General features: G+C 36.8%; 1 protein-coding gene across 5 annotated transcripts in view; it reads left to right on the top strand.

The window, feature by feature from the left end:
- The window catches only part of TSHR (thyroid stimulating hormone receptor), a 151465-nt gene that overhangs the window by 76830 nt on the left and 57600 nt on the right, over positions 1-17035 (top strand). For 4 of the 5 annotated variants that reach the window (XM_074289834.1, XM_074289832.1, XM_074289830.1 and 1 more), the window contains exons 3-4: positions 7329-7400; positions 13142-13216. In XM_074289834.1, the coding sequence (XP_074145935.1) occupies positions 7329-7400; positions 13142-13216 (147 nt within the window). Of the gene's footprint in view, positions 1-6837; positions 6943-7328; positions 7401-13141; positions 13217-17035 lie in introns of those variants that run through there. The other variant, XM_074289835.1, reaches the window with a different exon arrangement.

Here is a 17035-nt window from a genome sequence, read left to right as displayed (position 1 = left end):
AGTAATACTTGTCTAAAATGTAGAGTACATGAAGAGGGGAGAAGCGATGGTGTAGCTGTAAAAAAAAAAAAAAGGTTAGAGTACTTGAGGGTTTTAAGTAGGGCAATGTCATGAATCACATTGAGTAGAAATATGGGTAGAAATGGGGAAAACAGATTGGAGAGGGGATGGATTGAAGGTGGAAAATCAAGTAGAGTATTCACTACTCTAGGACAAGAAGTCAGAATCTAAACTAGGATGATTTCAAGGGGAATGGAGCTACATGTGACATTACTAGCTAGTTAGATTAGATAACTAGATAGAAATTATAAAGATAAGATAAGATAGCCTGTCATCAAACAGATAAATAGATGGTTGGATCTAGGTTGGATCTATCTAACTGCTAAAGATACAAACACAAGAAAATTATTCTCAAAAGAATTCCATTCAAGACACATTTAAAGTAAGTAGAAGGCAAAATGAATAGAATGAAGGACTTGGAGTCAGGAAAACTTAAGTTCATATTCTTCTTCAGACACTTATTAGAGATGTAGCCCTGAGTAAGTCACTTCATCTCTCAGTTTTCTCATCTATAAAATGGAGATAATAATAGCATCTCACAGGACAGCTATGAGGAATAAATGTAAAAACATGTAAGGCACTTTGAAAATCATGTTATATAAATGTTAGCAGTTATTATTATTGCTACTTGTAACGTGCTCTCCTGGCAGTTACAATTACTAGTCTGTCCTAGGCCCAACAGAGTACCTTTGACCACTGTCCTTTGCAGTGTGAACTCTACCCGGCTTGCCTCCTCTGAGGCCTTCAAAGGTCTCTGGCCACAATCTCTTGAATCTATAGCTTAATAACCAGTAGCGCACTCAAGAACAACCATGTGTAATCTTAAAAGCCTTTATTATACCTACTCACACAATGCCCTGACTGATGCCCTGACTTGTTGGTTCCCGAGTGAACACCTGGTCAGAAGACCCACGTGTTCACTACCAAAATCCTTACCTCTTTTGGTTACCCATCTTGGCTAGGCCACCCAGGCTAGGGAGCCAGGGTGAAGAGTGCCAGGTTAAAGAGCGCACCTGCTGCCTGCAGTGGGCTTACATAGGGCCTGTGAGGTCACACACACAGCCAATCAGCGAGAGAGTCACCCATTATGAAGCTATCTCAAAATGGACAGGATCCCACCTACAAGGCAGTCCTAATATCCACAGAAATTACTTCCGGGCCTCAATGATGCGCTGTGGCACAGCCCATTTAAAGGGCCCTTGATCCATGAAATGACAGAGTGTTATGCCCAAGGAGGTACAAAGCAGCAGATCAGTAAACAGAAGTATGACAATAAGAACCAGGCTCATCAGTGGCCCAAGTGTTCAACCCATTCATCAAAACTTGAGATAATAAGCCAAAGAGGTTGGATGCCAATGAGGTAGGATGTCAACACTGAGGTGGGAAGTCAACAAGGTAAAACATCACAATTCTAGTTAACAAATATCAGTGAGGTAGGTTGTCACAATTCTAGTTACATTTATCACAATTCTAGATCAATTCTAGTTTCTTACAATTCTGTTGCACTTTTCACAATCCTAGAACAATTCTAGCTTATCACAATTCTCAATTGCACTTTTCACAATCCTAGAGCAATTCTAGTTACCATCACCTATGACCTACTGATAGGTGTAGGTTCTTATGCAGATGCTTCGGTACAGATTAATTACTCCATAACAGCATTTGAGCAAATTGCTGCTGCTGCTATCAAAGCATGGGCTTCTCTCCCCAGTAAAAACTACAAGGGTGAGACCTACACAAAAATTGTACAGGGACCAAATGAACCTTTTGTTGATTTTGTGGAACGTTTGCGGACAGCTGTCACACAGACTAAGGGTGAAAATGAAGTAACAGACACTTTGGTGAGGCAGCTTGCTAGAGACAATGCCAATGAGGTTTGTAGAAGGATTATACTAGGACTACATAAGGATGCTCCTTTAGAGGAGATCATAAGACGCTGTGCCACAATGGGCACAAATATCTTTTATAGCCAGGCTATGGTGCAGACTTCCCAAGATCCCAACATGGGGAGACAGGATCCGTTTTGGCAAGGGGTTTCCAGAGAGACTCATCAATGCTTTCAATGCGGTAAAGTAGGCCATCTGAAAGCTCAATGTTGGCATAGAGACAGAGTGAGAAGACAGGCTGGGAGAACAAGACCCAAAACCCCATGTCCAAAATGCAACAGAGGACTCCATTGGGCCTTAGAGTGTAGACTGATTCAGGGAAACGGGATGAGGGGCCCAGCTACAGGGCCCCAGGCAAAAAACACTTGGGGCATGATGGCATCCGATGCCACACCCAGAGAGTGCCTAGAAGTTCAGTACCAGACATGACCAATCAGCCAGGAAGCCATCTGAGGGGAGAAAGGGATTACACAATCAGTCAGCCAGGAAGCAACATGATGGGAGAAAGGGACTACAATTAGGGAGGATAGAGTTGTATGCAGCTGGGACAACTGAGGTACCCCCAGAGAGGTGAAATCTGTTCCTCTCCAGCCTATGGATCCCTTGCCTCCAGGCACAGTAGGCTTGACCATTTCACCTCCTGAGAGTAATTAGAAGACTGTTCATTCATACACTGATGTGGGAAACTGGGGAATGTGTAGATAATATCCCAGTCACTAATACAGGGAGACAATGTGTGACTTATCAACCAGGGGAAGTAGTAGCATCAGGTTTATTGATACAGACCCTTAATAAGCAACCTGGTGACAGTCACCCATGTTCGGACTCCAAGCAGAAAAACCCAGGAATATACTGGACAGCAGCTGTGACAGCTGACCGACCTATGCTCACCATCTATATAAATGGCATAGCATTAGAAGGACTGGTGGACACAGGTGCAGATCGCACAGTCATTAGAGGTGCCAACTGGCCCAGTCACTGGCCAAAGAAAAAGGAAGACACCTACATGTCTGGGGTAGGAGGATCAATAGCAGCTGAAGTTAGTGCTACCCCTTTAAGATGGGTATTTGAAGGTGAAACAGGAGTTTTTACTCCTTTTATAGTTGAAAAAATCCCCATCAATCTATGGGGAAGAGACATTTTACAACAATTAGGGTTAAAAATGAGTACTTCGGTTTTTTAGGCAGGGCTGCTGTTGAAGGCCTGCCAACACTTTCACCTGTTCCTATCCAGTGGAAAACTGATACACCAGTGTGGATAGAACAGTGGCCCTAATGTAGCAATAAAATTCAGGCCTTACTAGATATAGTACAGGAACAACTTGACCAAGGACACTTACAACCTTCTCTAAGTCCTTGGAATTCCCCAGTATTTGTTGTAAAAAAGAAATCTGGAAAATGGAGAATGATGACTGATTTAAGAAAGGTAAATGAAGAGATGGAAACTATGGGAACTCTTCAACCTGGACTTCCATCTCCTACTCAGTTGCCTAGAGAATGGCCTCTGTGGGTTATAGACATTAAGGATTGTTTCTATTCTATCCCTCTAGATAAGGAGGATATGAAAAGATTTGCCTTTTCAGTGCCCAGCGTTAACTTAGCTGAGCCTTATAAAAGATATGAATGGACAGTTTTGCCACAGGGAATGAAAAACAGCCCTACTATGTGTCAAATGTATGTTGCTGCTGCTCTTAGTCCAGTAAGAAAAGCATTTCCAAAAGTAATGTTATTACATTACATGGATGATATATTGGGATGGGCACCTGAGGAACAAATGTTAGAAGCATGTCTACAAAAAAACCATAGAAACACTAAGGAATTAAAAATTGCACATAGCTTCAGAAAAGATCCTGCTCCTTTTCAATATTTAGGATATGAAGTATATCCTAAGGTGCTTACAGTACAAAGACTCTCCTTAAGAACAGAGAAGCTAAACACCTCAAATGACTTCAAGAAATTGATAGGAGATATCCAATGGATGCGTCCCGTGCTAGGCTTGACTACCTGTCAATTGCAACCATTATATGACATTTTAAGGGGAGACAGTGCTTTAAATTCACCACGCCAGCTTACAAAAGAAGGTCAAGAGGCTTTGAGACAAGTTGAACTGGCTTTATCCAATGTGGTTGAAAGAGTCACTCAAAAACCCTTGGAAATATCAGTTTTTGCTACACAAGAGGCACCCACAGCAGTCCTTCATCAAGGAGACAGTGTGATAGAGTGGGTGAACCTCCCAGCACAACCAGAACAAAGCCTTATTCCTTACCCAGTGCTTGTGGCTAGAATTTTATTAAAGGCCATTAAACGAGCAGTACAATTATCTGGGACAAGACCTGACAAGATATACACCTTTTATACTAATGCACAAGTTAATGTGTGCTGCGAAACCATCCCAGAGTGGCAAATTTTATTAGCCATGGCTCCAAATTTTGCACATGGGTCTCCATTAAAGATAACCATACTGCTACATAATTGGCAATGGATTCTTGAAGAAAAGGTTTCTAAAGTTCCTCTTAAAGGACCAACTATCTTTACAGATGCATCCAAACATAATATTTGCGCTGTGTATTCTCGTGACTTAAATATAAAGAGAGTAATCAGAACTCCTTTTCAGTCCACTCAGCAGAATGAATTGTATGCAATCATTCTAGCTCATGCTTATTATCCGGGAGACATAAATATAATATCTGATTCGGCCTATTCAGTAGATGTGGTACAAAGAATTGCCACAGCCCAAATAAAATTTGTAGTCTCCAATATATATCAGCTCTTTAAAGAGCTTCAAGAGCAAGTGAGAAAGCATCCAGGTAAGATTTATATTTTGCATGTCCACTCCCATAGTGGACTTCCAGGTCCTATTTTTGATGGTAATTCAAAGGCAGATAGCCTTCTAACCATGCTGGCCAGTACTCCCTTATTTCAAGAAGCACAAGAGTCTCATTCTAAATATCATCAGGCTGCCCGAGCTTTACGTTTACAATTTGGAATAACAAGAGAAGAAGCTAGGAACATAGTAAAAGCCTGTACAGCTTGCCTTCCTTTCCATGCTCCTACACTCCCTCCAGGGAAGAACCCTCGTGGTTTGAGACCTAATGAAATTTGGCAAATGGATGTGACCCATTATAAATCTTTTGGTCGTCTATCTTTTATCCATGTCAGGGTAGACACCTTTTCAGGATTCACATTTGCAATGCCAGCAGCAAAAGAGACCGCCCGAGTGGTAACTGAATTCCTTATGCAAGCATTTGCAATTATGGGTGTGCCACAAGCAATGAAAACAGACAATGGACCTGCATATACATCTAAACATTTTACACACTTCTGTGCACAGTATAAGATTTTACATACCATGGGCATACCCTTTAATCCTCAAGGGCAGGCAATAGTAGAGAGAAGAAACAGAGATATTAAGACACTCCTCCAAAAACAAAAGAAAGGGGGAGCCATGTGTAACCCTAGAGAACTTCTAAATTTAGTTCTCTATACCATTAATTTTTTAATTTTTGACAAAGATGCACTGGCTCCAGCAGACAGGTTTTATAACCCACCGGAAGGGCAGTGTCCAGTGCAAGCAGCTCCACTGTCTTTAGATAATCGCCAAGTGATATGGAGAGACCCAGAAAGTGGTGAATGGAAGGGACCAGATAGGTTAACTGCTTGGGGGAGGGGGTTTGCTTGTATCTCCACAGATGGAGAAGGAATCAAATGGGTGCCAACAAGCCATATTCGCCTTGTCCATTGAGAGAGACAGAGCAGACCCTTGAAACGAAGGAGAAGGCCCAAGAAACATCGGGTGGTTCCATTGCTGACTGTGCCCACCACGGAAAGAACCTGGCAGTTATGGCGTTTGACTCATGGACATCAAAAACTGTTGGACTTGAAAATCCTCAGGAATCATTGGATTCTCTGAGACATCATAAGACTATTTTAGGACTTGAAAGCCCTCAGGAATTATTGGATTCTCTGAGGCATCATAAGACTATTTTAGGACTTGAAAGCCCTCAGGAATTATTGGATTCTCTGAGACATCATAAGACTGTTGCTGGACTTCAAAAACTTGTGGGGATCATTGGATTCCCTAACAGTGAAGCAATGGACAATAGATTGCTTTTGGACTATATCTTGGTTGCTGAAGAAGGCGTATATGTGTCTGGTGTTTACATACCCTCCTTCTAGGACTTCTGGAAATCTCTTACAATACCATGTTGATTTATATTGTTTGTTATATCACTACTTGCATGTACAATTCCTGTTTGTTACACCACATCGAGTCTGCACTGATTGTGGGGAGAGTCACCACTAATAGCCTCTGCGTTATTGCTATGTGCTTGTGTAATAACTCCCATGCTGATGGGTTTGTGCATACTTGTCTCTAATAAGGCCCTTCAATCCAGAAACCCGCTAGCAAATCCCCACTTCTCTTTGGTGCTTCTCATCTCCCTTCCTGAGATGTCAGGGAGGGTGTGATCACCTCCTTTTTAGTGCTTTCATCTCCCCTCCTAAGATGTCAGGAAGGGCGTGATTATCTCCTTTTTAGTGCTTTCATCTCCCCTCCTGAGAAGTCAGGGGGGGCGTGATCACCTCCTTTTTGGGGTTCTCATCTCCCTGAAAAGTCAGGGATGGCGCGACCTCCTGTGGTCTAAAACAAAAGAAAGCGGGAGATGTAAAGGGCTAGAACTGAACAATGCACTTGGATAATGAAGTACGTGAGACTAATTGCCAATTGGACGGTTCCCTATTAACTTGTTTGAAGGTTGACCCTCCCCAGCTGTTCTGTGCTGACTTGATTGGTGAGACAAAGAGGGGGAAGTGACTTGTGTGGGAGGAGTAGGAGAAACTTGGGTGGTGGAACTCACGCTCACTTGCACTCGTGACCTGGCGTTGGAGGCAACGGTAAAGATCTAGAAAAAAGACATTTAGTGATCCTGACTCCTGCTGATTTCTGGGAAGATAGAGTTCCAGCAGCTACTACTGCATTTGAATAGGGAAAGACAAAAGTAAATGGGGAGGTATGGGGGAAGGGCTGAAAAGAAGGACAGGACATTGGGCTACTGGTTAGGAAGAAGAAAAATCTGCAGAGTAAGTTGAGGTAAAAGTGGAGTGAGCATGGCTTGGTACCTTATGAAACGGCAATCACAGAAGAATGATGAAAATGTTGCAGTACTTGAAAAGTTAGGTCTTAGCAACTAATTCAAAACTAAGATTCGACACAGTAACAAAAGGAGATCTTTTTTTTAATTAATGTTTTTATAATTAGGATCAGTGTTTACAATAACTCTATGTGCAATGCCTTGATCACAGCCTACTCTGCTTAACACATATTTCTTAAACGAATCTAGACTGAATTAAAATTGTAACTGATCAACTTTGTTTTATTCCATAGGAAATTCACAGAGACTCATCTGAAAACCATCCCCAGTGATGCATTTGCAAATCTGCCCAACATTTCCAGGATGTAAGTTATACTTTAATATTAAATGAACAAACTTTCATTATCCATTTCTAAAAAGTTGCATAATATTCAAAGAAGTAATTTGTTACATACCCATAAAATCACTAAATTCCTAGTGATTTAAAGTTGTCAGAATCTAACAATATTTGTCTGGCTCTATGTTCCCATCTTTCCTATTCTGATTAGAGATGTACGGCAGTTGTATTTTTTTTAAGTTGTAATTATCATAACACTTTCTAGCTGTATGATCCTGGGCAAGTCACTTAACCCCAATTGTCTCAGGGAAAAAAAAGTTGTAATTAACAATTTTTAAAATGAAAAATTAATTCAAATTCATTTAGTCTTTAGACTTTTATAATATCCCTTAAAATGAATCAAATTTCCTTGGCTTTCCAGTAGAATAAATAGAGATATGTCATGGAAAAAACACGGAGCTTGGAGTCAGAAGACCTGATTCTAGTGCAAGTTTATTAAGACTGGTCACTAAGCAGCGACTTTAACAATTCCTCAATCTTTCTGTATCTTGCTTTCTTCATCTATGAAACAGATTAAAAAATATTTGTCCAATCTACCTTTATAGAGATAAAATAAAATACTTTATGCAAAACATCTGAAAATAGTATACAAATCAAGGCTAACATGATGTTTTCCTAAATTTTCACTCTCAAATCAAATGCACAGTTCTTACTACAATGCAGAATTTTTAAGCATGCTCAATTCTATAGCACACTTGTTTGGTCCCTGTTACTCATGGCCTCAATTTCTGTGTACTTATACATCTCCAATCATTCCAGTGCTTTTCATACCTTTACTTAACTTCTAAAGATATTTTCTATTTCTTTCATTTAACTCTCATATTTCAATCAATTCCTCCTCAGAATTTCAATTTAAAAACAGCAAAGTTTTAGCTTGCTAACTTTTAAGAATATGCCAAGTTCTGTGAGATAATGCAATATTCAAAGGCTTGTTATTTTATTGATGTGCTTGATCATCCGTTTCACCAATGTGTCATACTCCATCCTTTGGCCAAAAATCTCCTCTATCAGTGACCAACTTGATAACAAGTGTCTCTGAACTTAGCCACACTGGTCTTCAAATGAAAGACAGTATTCATTATTAGATTCTAACTTGATGTTCTTTCAGCTTGATGGAATTTGCAAGTGCACAAAGTCCAATGATAGAGTCTGAAAACCCAGAGTCTCCTCCAGTTAACAGTGAAACATCGGAAAAAGAATTTGTGGAGGAAGTACAAAAAATGCAAAAAAAAAAAAAGTCAATGTAACAGCAAATCATCAGGGTAGCTAGGTGGCACAATGTGATAGAATGCTATATCGAGAGTCAGGAAGACTCATCTTTCTGGGTTCAAATCTGTCTTAAGGCATTTATTAGCTGTGTGATCTTGGACAAGACACAACCCTATGCCTCAGTTTCTCATTTGTAAAATGAGCTAGAGCAGGAAATAACAAACTATTCCATTATCTCTCCCAAGAAAACCTCGAATAAAATCATAAAGAATCAGTTATAACTCAATAATAACAACAAAAATGGCAAGACAATTAAGGCACCTTTCTGAAGTAAGATCTGCACCAAGCTACTCTTCTCAATTTAATTCAAATAAATACTTATTAAGTACTTACCTAAGTTCTGGGAATACCAAAAAAAAAAAAAAAAAATGGGGAGGGGAAACAGTGTATGCTTGTCAGACACTTAAATTTGGTTTCTCAACTGACTAGCTATTTTATAGGAGATCCACAAGGCAAGACAAGGATGTAGTTTAGTGCTTTTGGCTGATTGACTCCATTAATAGAGTTGTTCTCAAATGATAAAGCTATCATAGCAAAAGATTTCATTAGTTATTTTTAAGTGTAGTGAAATGATTGATTGTGCTCCAACCTATTTTTCTTCTACTTTTTTTTTCTTGTTTTTTTTGCAAGGCAATTACAGTTAAGTGACATGTTGAGAGTCGCATAGAAAGTATTAAGTGTCTGTGTCTGGATTTGAACTCAAGTCCTCTTAACTGCAGCACTGGTGATACTCTTGCTTTTCAATGAAGCTTTATGTTGTCTTGTCACTAGAGTTAGAGATGCTATAGAAGGCATAGGATATATTGTAAGAAAGCAAAAAAGGAATGTTATGTTGTTTATAAATGCTCAACATTTTAATTCCTTTTTAAGTAGGACTTAACAATTTTGTTTTGATTTTTGACACCACTGGCCCTCCAATTTAGCTCTATAGCCTATCCTATCTCTCTATAGTAAAATTCCTGACAATAGACTGATGCCTGGTTGTACCGACCCTAGCATTTGTTTTCTCCATTAAATTCCTGATCATCAATCCTCTGTAATCATACCACAAAATATCACAGGAGAGCTATTTTAGCCCATGCCTCTAGAGGTCATTGCATTCAACATATCATCCTGGTGAGAAGACAGAAGGTTCCCCAGAATAGGGACATTGATGAGACTTCTAATAAGCCATCCTCTATTTGGTAATTTCTAAGCCTGTTGGATTGAAACTGAAATCTAAAGACAATCACCCTCCAGATGAGAATTTTAGGTTTATGAACCTATCTTTTGACCTAGTGCTACCTTTGGAGACAGAGGACATGGATTAAATCTTCTGTTATCTGCTACATGACCCCAAGGCCACTCAATTTTCTTGGGCTTCAAATTCCTCCTCTATGAAAATAAGGGGGCTAGACCAGATAAGTTCCTTTAAACTCAGTTTATGATTTTATGTTATTTCATTCCTTTGAGGTATCTTGGTAGCTCAATGGATAGAGCACTAAACCTCAAATCAGAATGACCTTAATTCAAATCCAGAGACACTTATCTGTGTGACTGTGAGCAACTTACTTAACCCCTGTCTACCTGTTTCTTCAACTGAAAGAGAATAACACCATCTCCCAGAATTGTGGTGAGGAACAAATGATAATATTTGTAAAGTGCCTAACACAGTAGATGCTTACTAAATGCTTGTTTCTTCCTTTCTATGAGATGTATGAGATTCACCAGGAAATCTTCCTGAGTTTTTTGGGGACAAGGGTACAAATTCACCCACGTAAACAAAATTGGTGTATGTTTTGTACTAGCTCCCTTGAACCATAGCTACCTGTTATATCCATTCAATTTTCCAAGCAAAAGCTATCTATTCCAAAAGAATAGATTTCCATTATGTTTGTGTTTTTAATTTGCAAATTCAAAGCAAGGATATTTTTTGAAAATATCACAACCCAAATCTTAGCAGCAGCTCTCTCATTCACTTCATTTGCTTACTTTAACTTGCAGAAGGACCCATTTTTCCTTTTTTCCTTTCTTGTTATAATAATTTTATAATGCGGTATTCAGAATTGATCTGAAATCATTTGTTTAAAGCACTTTTACATAATTACCAGATGGGGCAGAAGAAAAAAAAGAGACTAAATTTCCCAGTGAGTAAATTTCCTTTGTTAATAGGAATCTGCACCTGCTCAGTAACCTATAATTTTTAAGACTTTTGGGAGGTAGGGGATGAGGGTGGGTAAAGGGGACTAGGAAGTGAAGTGATTTGCTCAGAGTCATTTACTTAGGATGCTTTAGAGCCAAGTTTAACCTAAGTCTTCCTGACTATCTACTATGCAACACCATCTCTCACAATACCTTAGGGGAAAAAAAATTTGAATGATAAAAAGAGAACTATTTTTTCTTTTCTAGAGGGATTAATATCAGCATTTCTATCACTTTCCTGATTTTGAATGCTAACTATGCTAGAGATATATGTAGTCCCATGTTCTCTTTACCAGATCAACTGCAAAGCTCCTGTAGGAGCTTTCATTCAATCAATGAAAAAGCATTTATCGTGCCTTTACTATGTACCAAACTCTGTACTAAGTGCTGAAAATACAAAGAAAGGCAAAAACAAGATTCCTGCCCTCTAAGAGTTTACATTCTAATTGGGAAGACAACATGTAAATAGTTAGATATACATATGAATGACACAGTATATAAGAAGTAGCTAGATCAAAGTCCTGTCCCTGACATATGGGCTATATGACCCCTGACAAAGTTAGCAAAGAGATTTTCTTCACTGGGAGTTCCCTATTCTGATTAAATGATGGCTGCAATTTAAAAAGAAAACAAAATCCAAACAACCCACAAACTTAACTCTATCCCTACACAATGAAATTACTTTGTTTTAATGCCTTTCCTTTCTTCACAGTGTATTTCCTCTGACTCCCCACATGGGGTTTCATTCTAAAGCATCTAATGATGTCATCCCATCTACAAAAGGTTCTAGGTCACAAGATCTGGTCAATCAAAGGATGATCCTTTAAAACATAGACAATTCAAAAAGGAAATAAGGGCACCATTAGTGGAATCAATCATAAGCACTGTGAAAATAATTCAAAAACACTCAAGTAGCAATCCACTTTAAAGATTTTATCTATGTAATTCCTCTATAAGCAGGTGAAATTGAAGCTACAATACCATTTTTTAATGATCACATTTCTGAAATGTCATAGAAGTATCTCCAATTAGAAAACAATCACCCAAATTGTTGCATCTGTAAAAACTTTAAAATTGATTTATGACACGGAAGACGCTAGCACAGATTACCCAACATGGAGTGCCCTCATCAAAGAAGGTTCTGTCCTTTATAAACAAAACAGAATTGAAGTAGTTCAAAAGAAATATAAGATAAGCAAAATTAGAGAATCCACCCCAAATGTTCATTTGAGTCCAATCTATGGCAGAGCACTCCAAGCTTGTATTGGTGTGAACAATCACAGTCGGACACATGATAACTTGATTCTAACATAGTATGTCATTTTGGGTCTCTTCTAGAATGAAGGAACAATCAACAACCAACCATTTCCACTGCAAAAGGGAATTTGAGAAAACTTTTTAAATCATCATTTTATTAATAAAATGATTTGGATACTTGTTCCTTGATGCTAAAAAATTGAAATTTTTAAAGAGAATCTACATAGAATAGATTCCTTGCTTAAGTCCCTCAGGAAGTCACTTTTTCTATGCTTCAGTTTCCTTATCTACAAAGTGAAGGGTTAGATGGTGTGTTCTCTAAGGCAACTTCAAATCAATGATTCTCAATCAAGAAGAGATAACTATAGATTTGTAACAAGAGCTGTTAGTTCATTAAGTACCCTTGCCTGCACTTAAAGGACCACTAGAACTTATATAGCATATTTGCAATTTCACGTGCAATCTTTTTTTTTTTTTTTAACTGTTAGGGAAATATTTGTTTTGTTCCTTGAATTGAAAATATATATTTTTAAAGAATGTGATAGGGGCAGCTAGGTGGTGCAGTGGATAGATTGCCAGCCCTGAAGTTGGTAGGACCTAAGTTCAAATCCGACCTTAGACATTTAACACTTTCTAGCTGTGTGACCCTGGGCAAGTCACTTAACCCCAATTGCTCAGCAAAAAAAAAAAGAATGTGATGTATATACAAATAAAAAGACTGTCTCTCTCTTCCCCATACCCATTTCCACCTCTATGGCCCCACTGAGAGATGATGAATGTTTTAGAGCAGAGTACTCTGTGAATATGATCTTGTCATAAGAGGTCATGATATTACTTACAAAGTGTGTGTATGCTCACTTTATAAATGTACATATACATATTAAAGTTGTCATGCTATAATATCTGAGGTTTTTGGCTCATAGGTTGTCATAAATTAATGATATGTTTTTACTTCATAACTATTAATTCCCCTTTTTTGTCTTATATTTCTGTGGTGTTTAGCTACTTATCCATAGATGTAACTCTACAAAGACTGGAGGCCCATTCATTTTACAATTTGAGTAAGATGACTCATATGTAAGTATAACAAAATATACTATTTGGAAACAAGTCACATCCTCAAATAATTAACAAGGAAAATGTCTCAAATTATAGTGAGCATCATAAACCTATAATGTTGGTCAAAGTTATGAAATTATGAAAGACCCAATGCCATAAAGATTTAATTATATATGTATAATAATGAAATGAAAGGTGTTGTTCTCAGGAGCAGCCTTAGAATGGACTTTTTAAAGGTACAAATAAATAGAAGATTTATAATTTTTAAGGCCTTTGGTGAAGCTAATAAATCATATCATATAATATAGAAGTGTTGTAGTTATTTGGGATAATAATAAGTTCAATGTCTTAAAAATGAGAACTGGGTTCAACAGAGGCCTAGTACATAGTAGACATTTAATATTGATTGATTGACAATGAATATCAAACAGCTCCAGTAATGTAAAATGTAAAAATGTGAATATGCTAGATTTACAGAACTTTAAAACGCAATTTCTTTCATGATGTGTTCTGCAAATGCAAGTATTTTCTTGAATCTTCTCCAGACCCAGAGATTTGTAAACTTCCCTGAATTGACATCGGTTATGTTTATATAATTGCTAAAGTACAAGACATGCTGGGATATAAATACCTTCTTTGGTTATATGATTATTTTATGTTCTCCTGTTACATAATGTTTTTGGAGTCTTGGTGCTAAAACAAACATGCAGTGGTGATTATCAAAGTACAGTAAAACCCTACTAATTCAAAATCTGTGATAATTCAGACAGTATGCATGAAATTCTTGGGGTTTTTGAGTTTTCAAAATCTTACTGGGAAGGAAAATCCAGCCCCAAAAATCAGTAACTCTTTAAAACCAAAGGTTTAATAGGCTAAAAAGGACTTTGAATATAAATTTAATTGGCTTAAGCAATTAATTGTTTGCATGTTAAAGGATTTTTAAGCCATTATTGGCTTACTATAATTACTTGTTATGTTTATTATATCTGTATAATGTACCAAAGAAAAATGCTATGGAGTAAAATGGCATAATTTAATGAAAAATTATAATTTATACTAAGCCTGTGATGGATTAAGTCTTTAACATGCAAACCTTTAACAAACACACCTACATATATATGCATACATGACATATGTATACATACATATATGGATAGGGAGTAGATTTGTGATTTCATTTGTAATCAGAATTCCCAAGAAAGTAAATTTCCTTTTCCAACCCCTTCTCTGCAATTTCAATAGTTACTTGGAACATTTGGTTAATTGACTTGTCAAATATCATACAGATTATACCAAAATATGCCTAATACAAGTCTACCTGACTTGAGTGTCAGCTATCTGTCCACTATGCCATACTGCTCTCTCTACTATTCTATTCTATTCTATCTACATATTACCATAATGTATTATATTCTATATTATCTTACATTTTACATAACATATATATATAACATATCATTTATTGTTACATCATATTATATACTATATTCCATTACATTATGGTACATGGTAATTTTGTTATATTATTTTAGATTCAAGACTCAAAACTTTAGAGTATCACAACAAAAATTCTCATTTTTTTTACTAGAGCTATGTCTATAAATATAAATATATATGTATGTATACACACATGTCATCACTTGGAAAATTATATTAAAGAATGAATGACTAATATTTATATGGTGCCCAAATGCAGAATTCTTTATTCATTTTTATCTTAATTCTGTAGCATAAGAAATGCAAATATGATTATTATTATCTTTAATTGATTATATGAGGAGACAACTTCAAACAGGCAAAATAATGCCCCAAATCACAGTTAACTAATAAGCCCTCAAATCCAGTTTTTTTGACTTGTAGTCAGTCCACTTCATAATAATTCTTTTCAATGAGTTAAAATTAGGTAGTTTGTTGTTGGGTTTTGTTTTGTTTTGTTTTGTTTTTAGCATCTATCACAAGATATTCTACGTAATGGGTAAAAATAAATGGGTGTTCATGATGTAGTGGGAAAATCCCTATATTTGGAGTCAGAAAATCTGGGGTCATTTCTGATCTATTCCATTTATTATCTGTGTGATTGTGATCAAATCATTGAATTTCTTTGGTTCTTAACATTCTTAATTGTAAAGTGCAGAGTTAATGTCAAAAATCCTTAAAATACATCTGAGTATCCTTCTAGTTTAAATGGTACAAATTTAAATCACATTTAAATAAAACAGGTTATTATGCCTTGCTTAATAGATGTTTATTGAATTAAACTGAGCTCTACATGTATTGAATACTGAAAGTCAGACTGACCTTTCCATTATTCTGAAGAATGCTTTAAAAAGAAAACAAAGTATGTAAGTTTGAAAAATACAGTGCCTGGTTAATGACTTCGTGTTCATTTTGTAACTAATGGTCTTTTGGCTGGTTTCTTTTTAAAAACAATGACCAAAGTCATTTTTACATTTGTTTTTTTTCCCCTTAAGATACTGTAAGATTATCTAGTGTTTATGAAAGTTTGAGATTAATTGCACTGTTTGAGCAGGTGCTATTCTAGTTTCTCCCACCCAGTTCTGGGCCTGGTGTAGTCTGTCTTGTGCTGAAATTTTCTGTAGTTACAGTCTCTCTTAACTGTCAGTTCACTCCTACCCTTGCCTGGAATCTCAGTTCAACTTCATTACTTCCATCAACTTAGCAACCCAAGCCAAATTGAAGTGGAACAATTCAGGGTCATTTAAATCATTTAGAGGAACAATATTACTGGAGAACATTTTTCTTAAATGTTGTATTCCTTGCTAATGATTTCTAGTACTCTAGCTCTTCTTTCTGCTCTTTTCCTATATAGTCTCCTTTATTCTTTCCCCAATTCCATTTCTTCCAGAATTATAATTTACCATGCGGCTTGATGGATTTATGTTCCTGCCATAAAGCTGATTTCATTGGGCAAGTAGATTTCTCGAGAGGCTTGTTCTTGGCTCTTCCTGAGGTTTAGGATGGATATTTGGAAGGAAAAAGGAACTGTAGACTCTGATATTTGATTAAATCAACAAACTATGCCAAATTAGTCTGCTGATTTGCAGTAATCCTGCCCCTTAGACAGTGAACAGTCACATTCAATCTGAATTTCTATTTTTTTAAAAAATTCTATGAAAAATTGAAAAGTAACATATTAAAAAGTTCTGGTACAAAGTTTTCTTTTCTTTTTTTTCAGAATAAAAAGATAAAGAAGTAATGGGAAAGGATTAATAAAAGATAGCATGCGTGACCAAGCAGGTGCTTTCTTCAGAGTTTTCCTGGTTTAGAATTAAGTAATGTTAAATGCAAGGAGATAGCACAATATATAGAGCACTACCTGAGTCAGGAAGACCCAAGTCTGGATCCGGCCTCAGATAGCTATTATGTTATCCTGATAAGTCATTGAATCTCTTTCAGCCTGAGTTTTCTCATTAGTAAAATGGAGATAAAAATAGAACCTACCCCAGAAGATTGTTTTCAGGATGAAATATGAGAATGTATATAAAGAAGTGCTTTGCAAACTTTTAAAATAATATGATAATAATAACAGTAATGATGATGACAAATACATAACAATAATTATAATCATCCTCATTATTATTGTTGCTGTTATTATAACTGGAAGGGATCTCAGAGATTATCCATTCCAACATTCTCATTTTACACATGAAGCAAGGTTCAGAAAGGTTATAATGCATGGGCCAATGGCCAGTATTAATCTAATTGGTTCAAGAAATCTTAGAACTTCAAGTCCAATCTTCTTTAAAATGCACTTAGATAACAAGGACCGTGTTTTCTATTTCTTTTATCTCCATAATTCTTTTATGCTCCATAATT

Source organism: Sminthopsis crassicaudata, chromosome 2, assembly GCF_048593235.1.
Source record: "Sminthopsis crassicaudata isolate SCR6 chromosome 2, ASM4859323v1, whole genome shotgun sequence".
Taxonomy (NCBI): Eukaryota; Metazoa; Chordata; class Mammalia; order Dasyuromorphia; family Dasyuridae; genus Sminthopsis; species Sminthopsis crassicaudata.
This window is presented reverse-complemented; position numbering and strand designations above follow the sequence as displayed.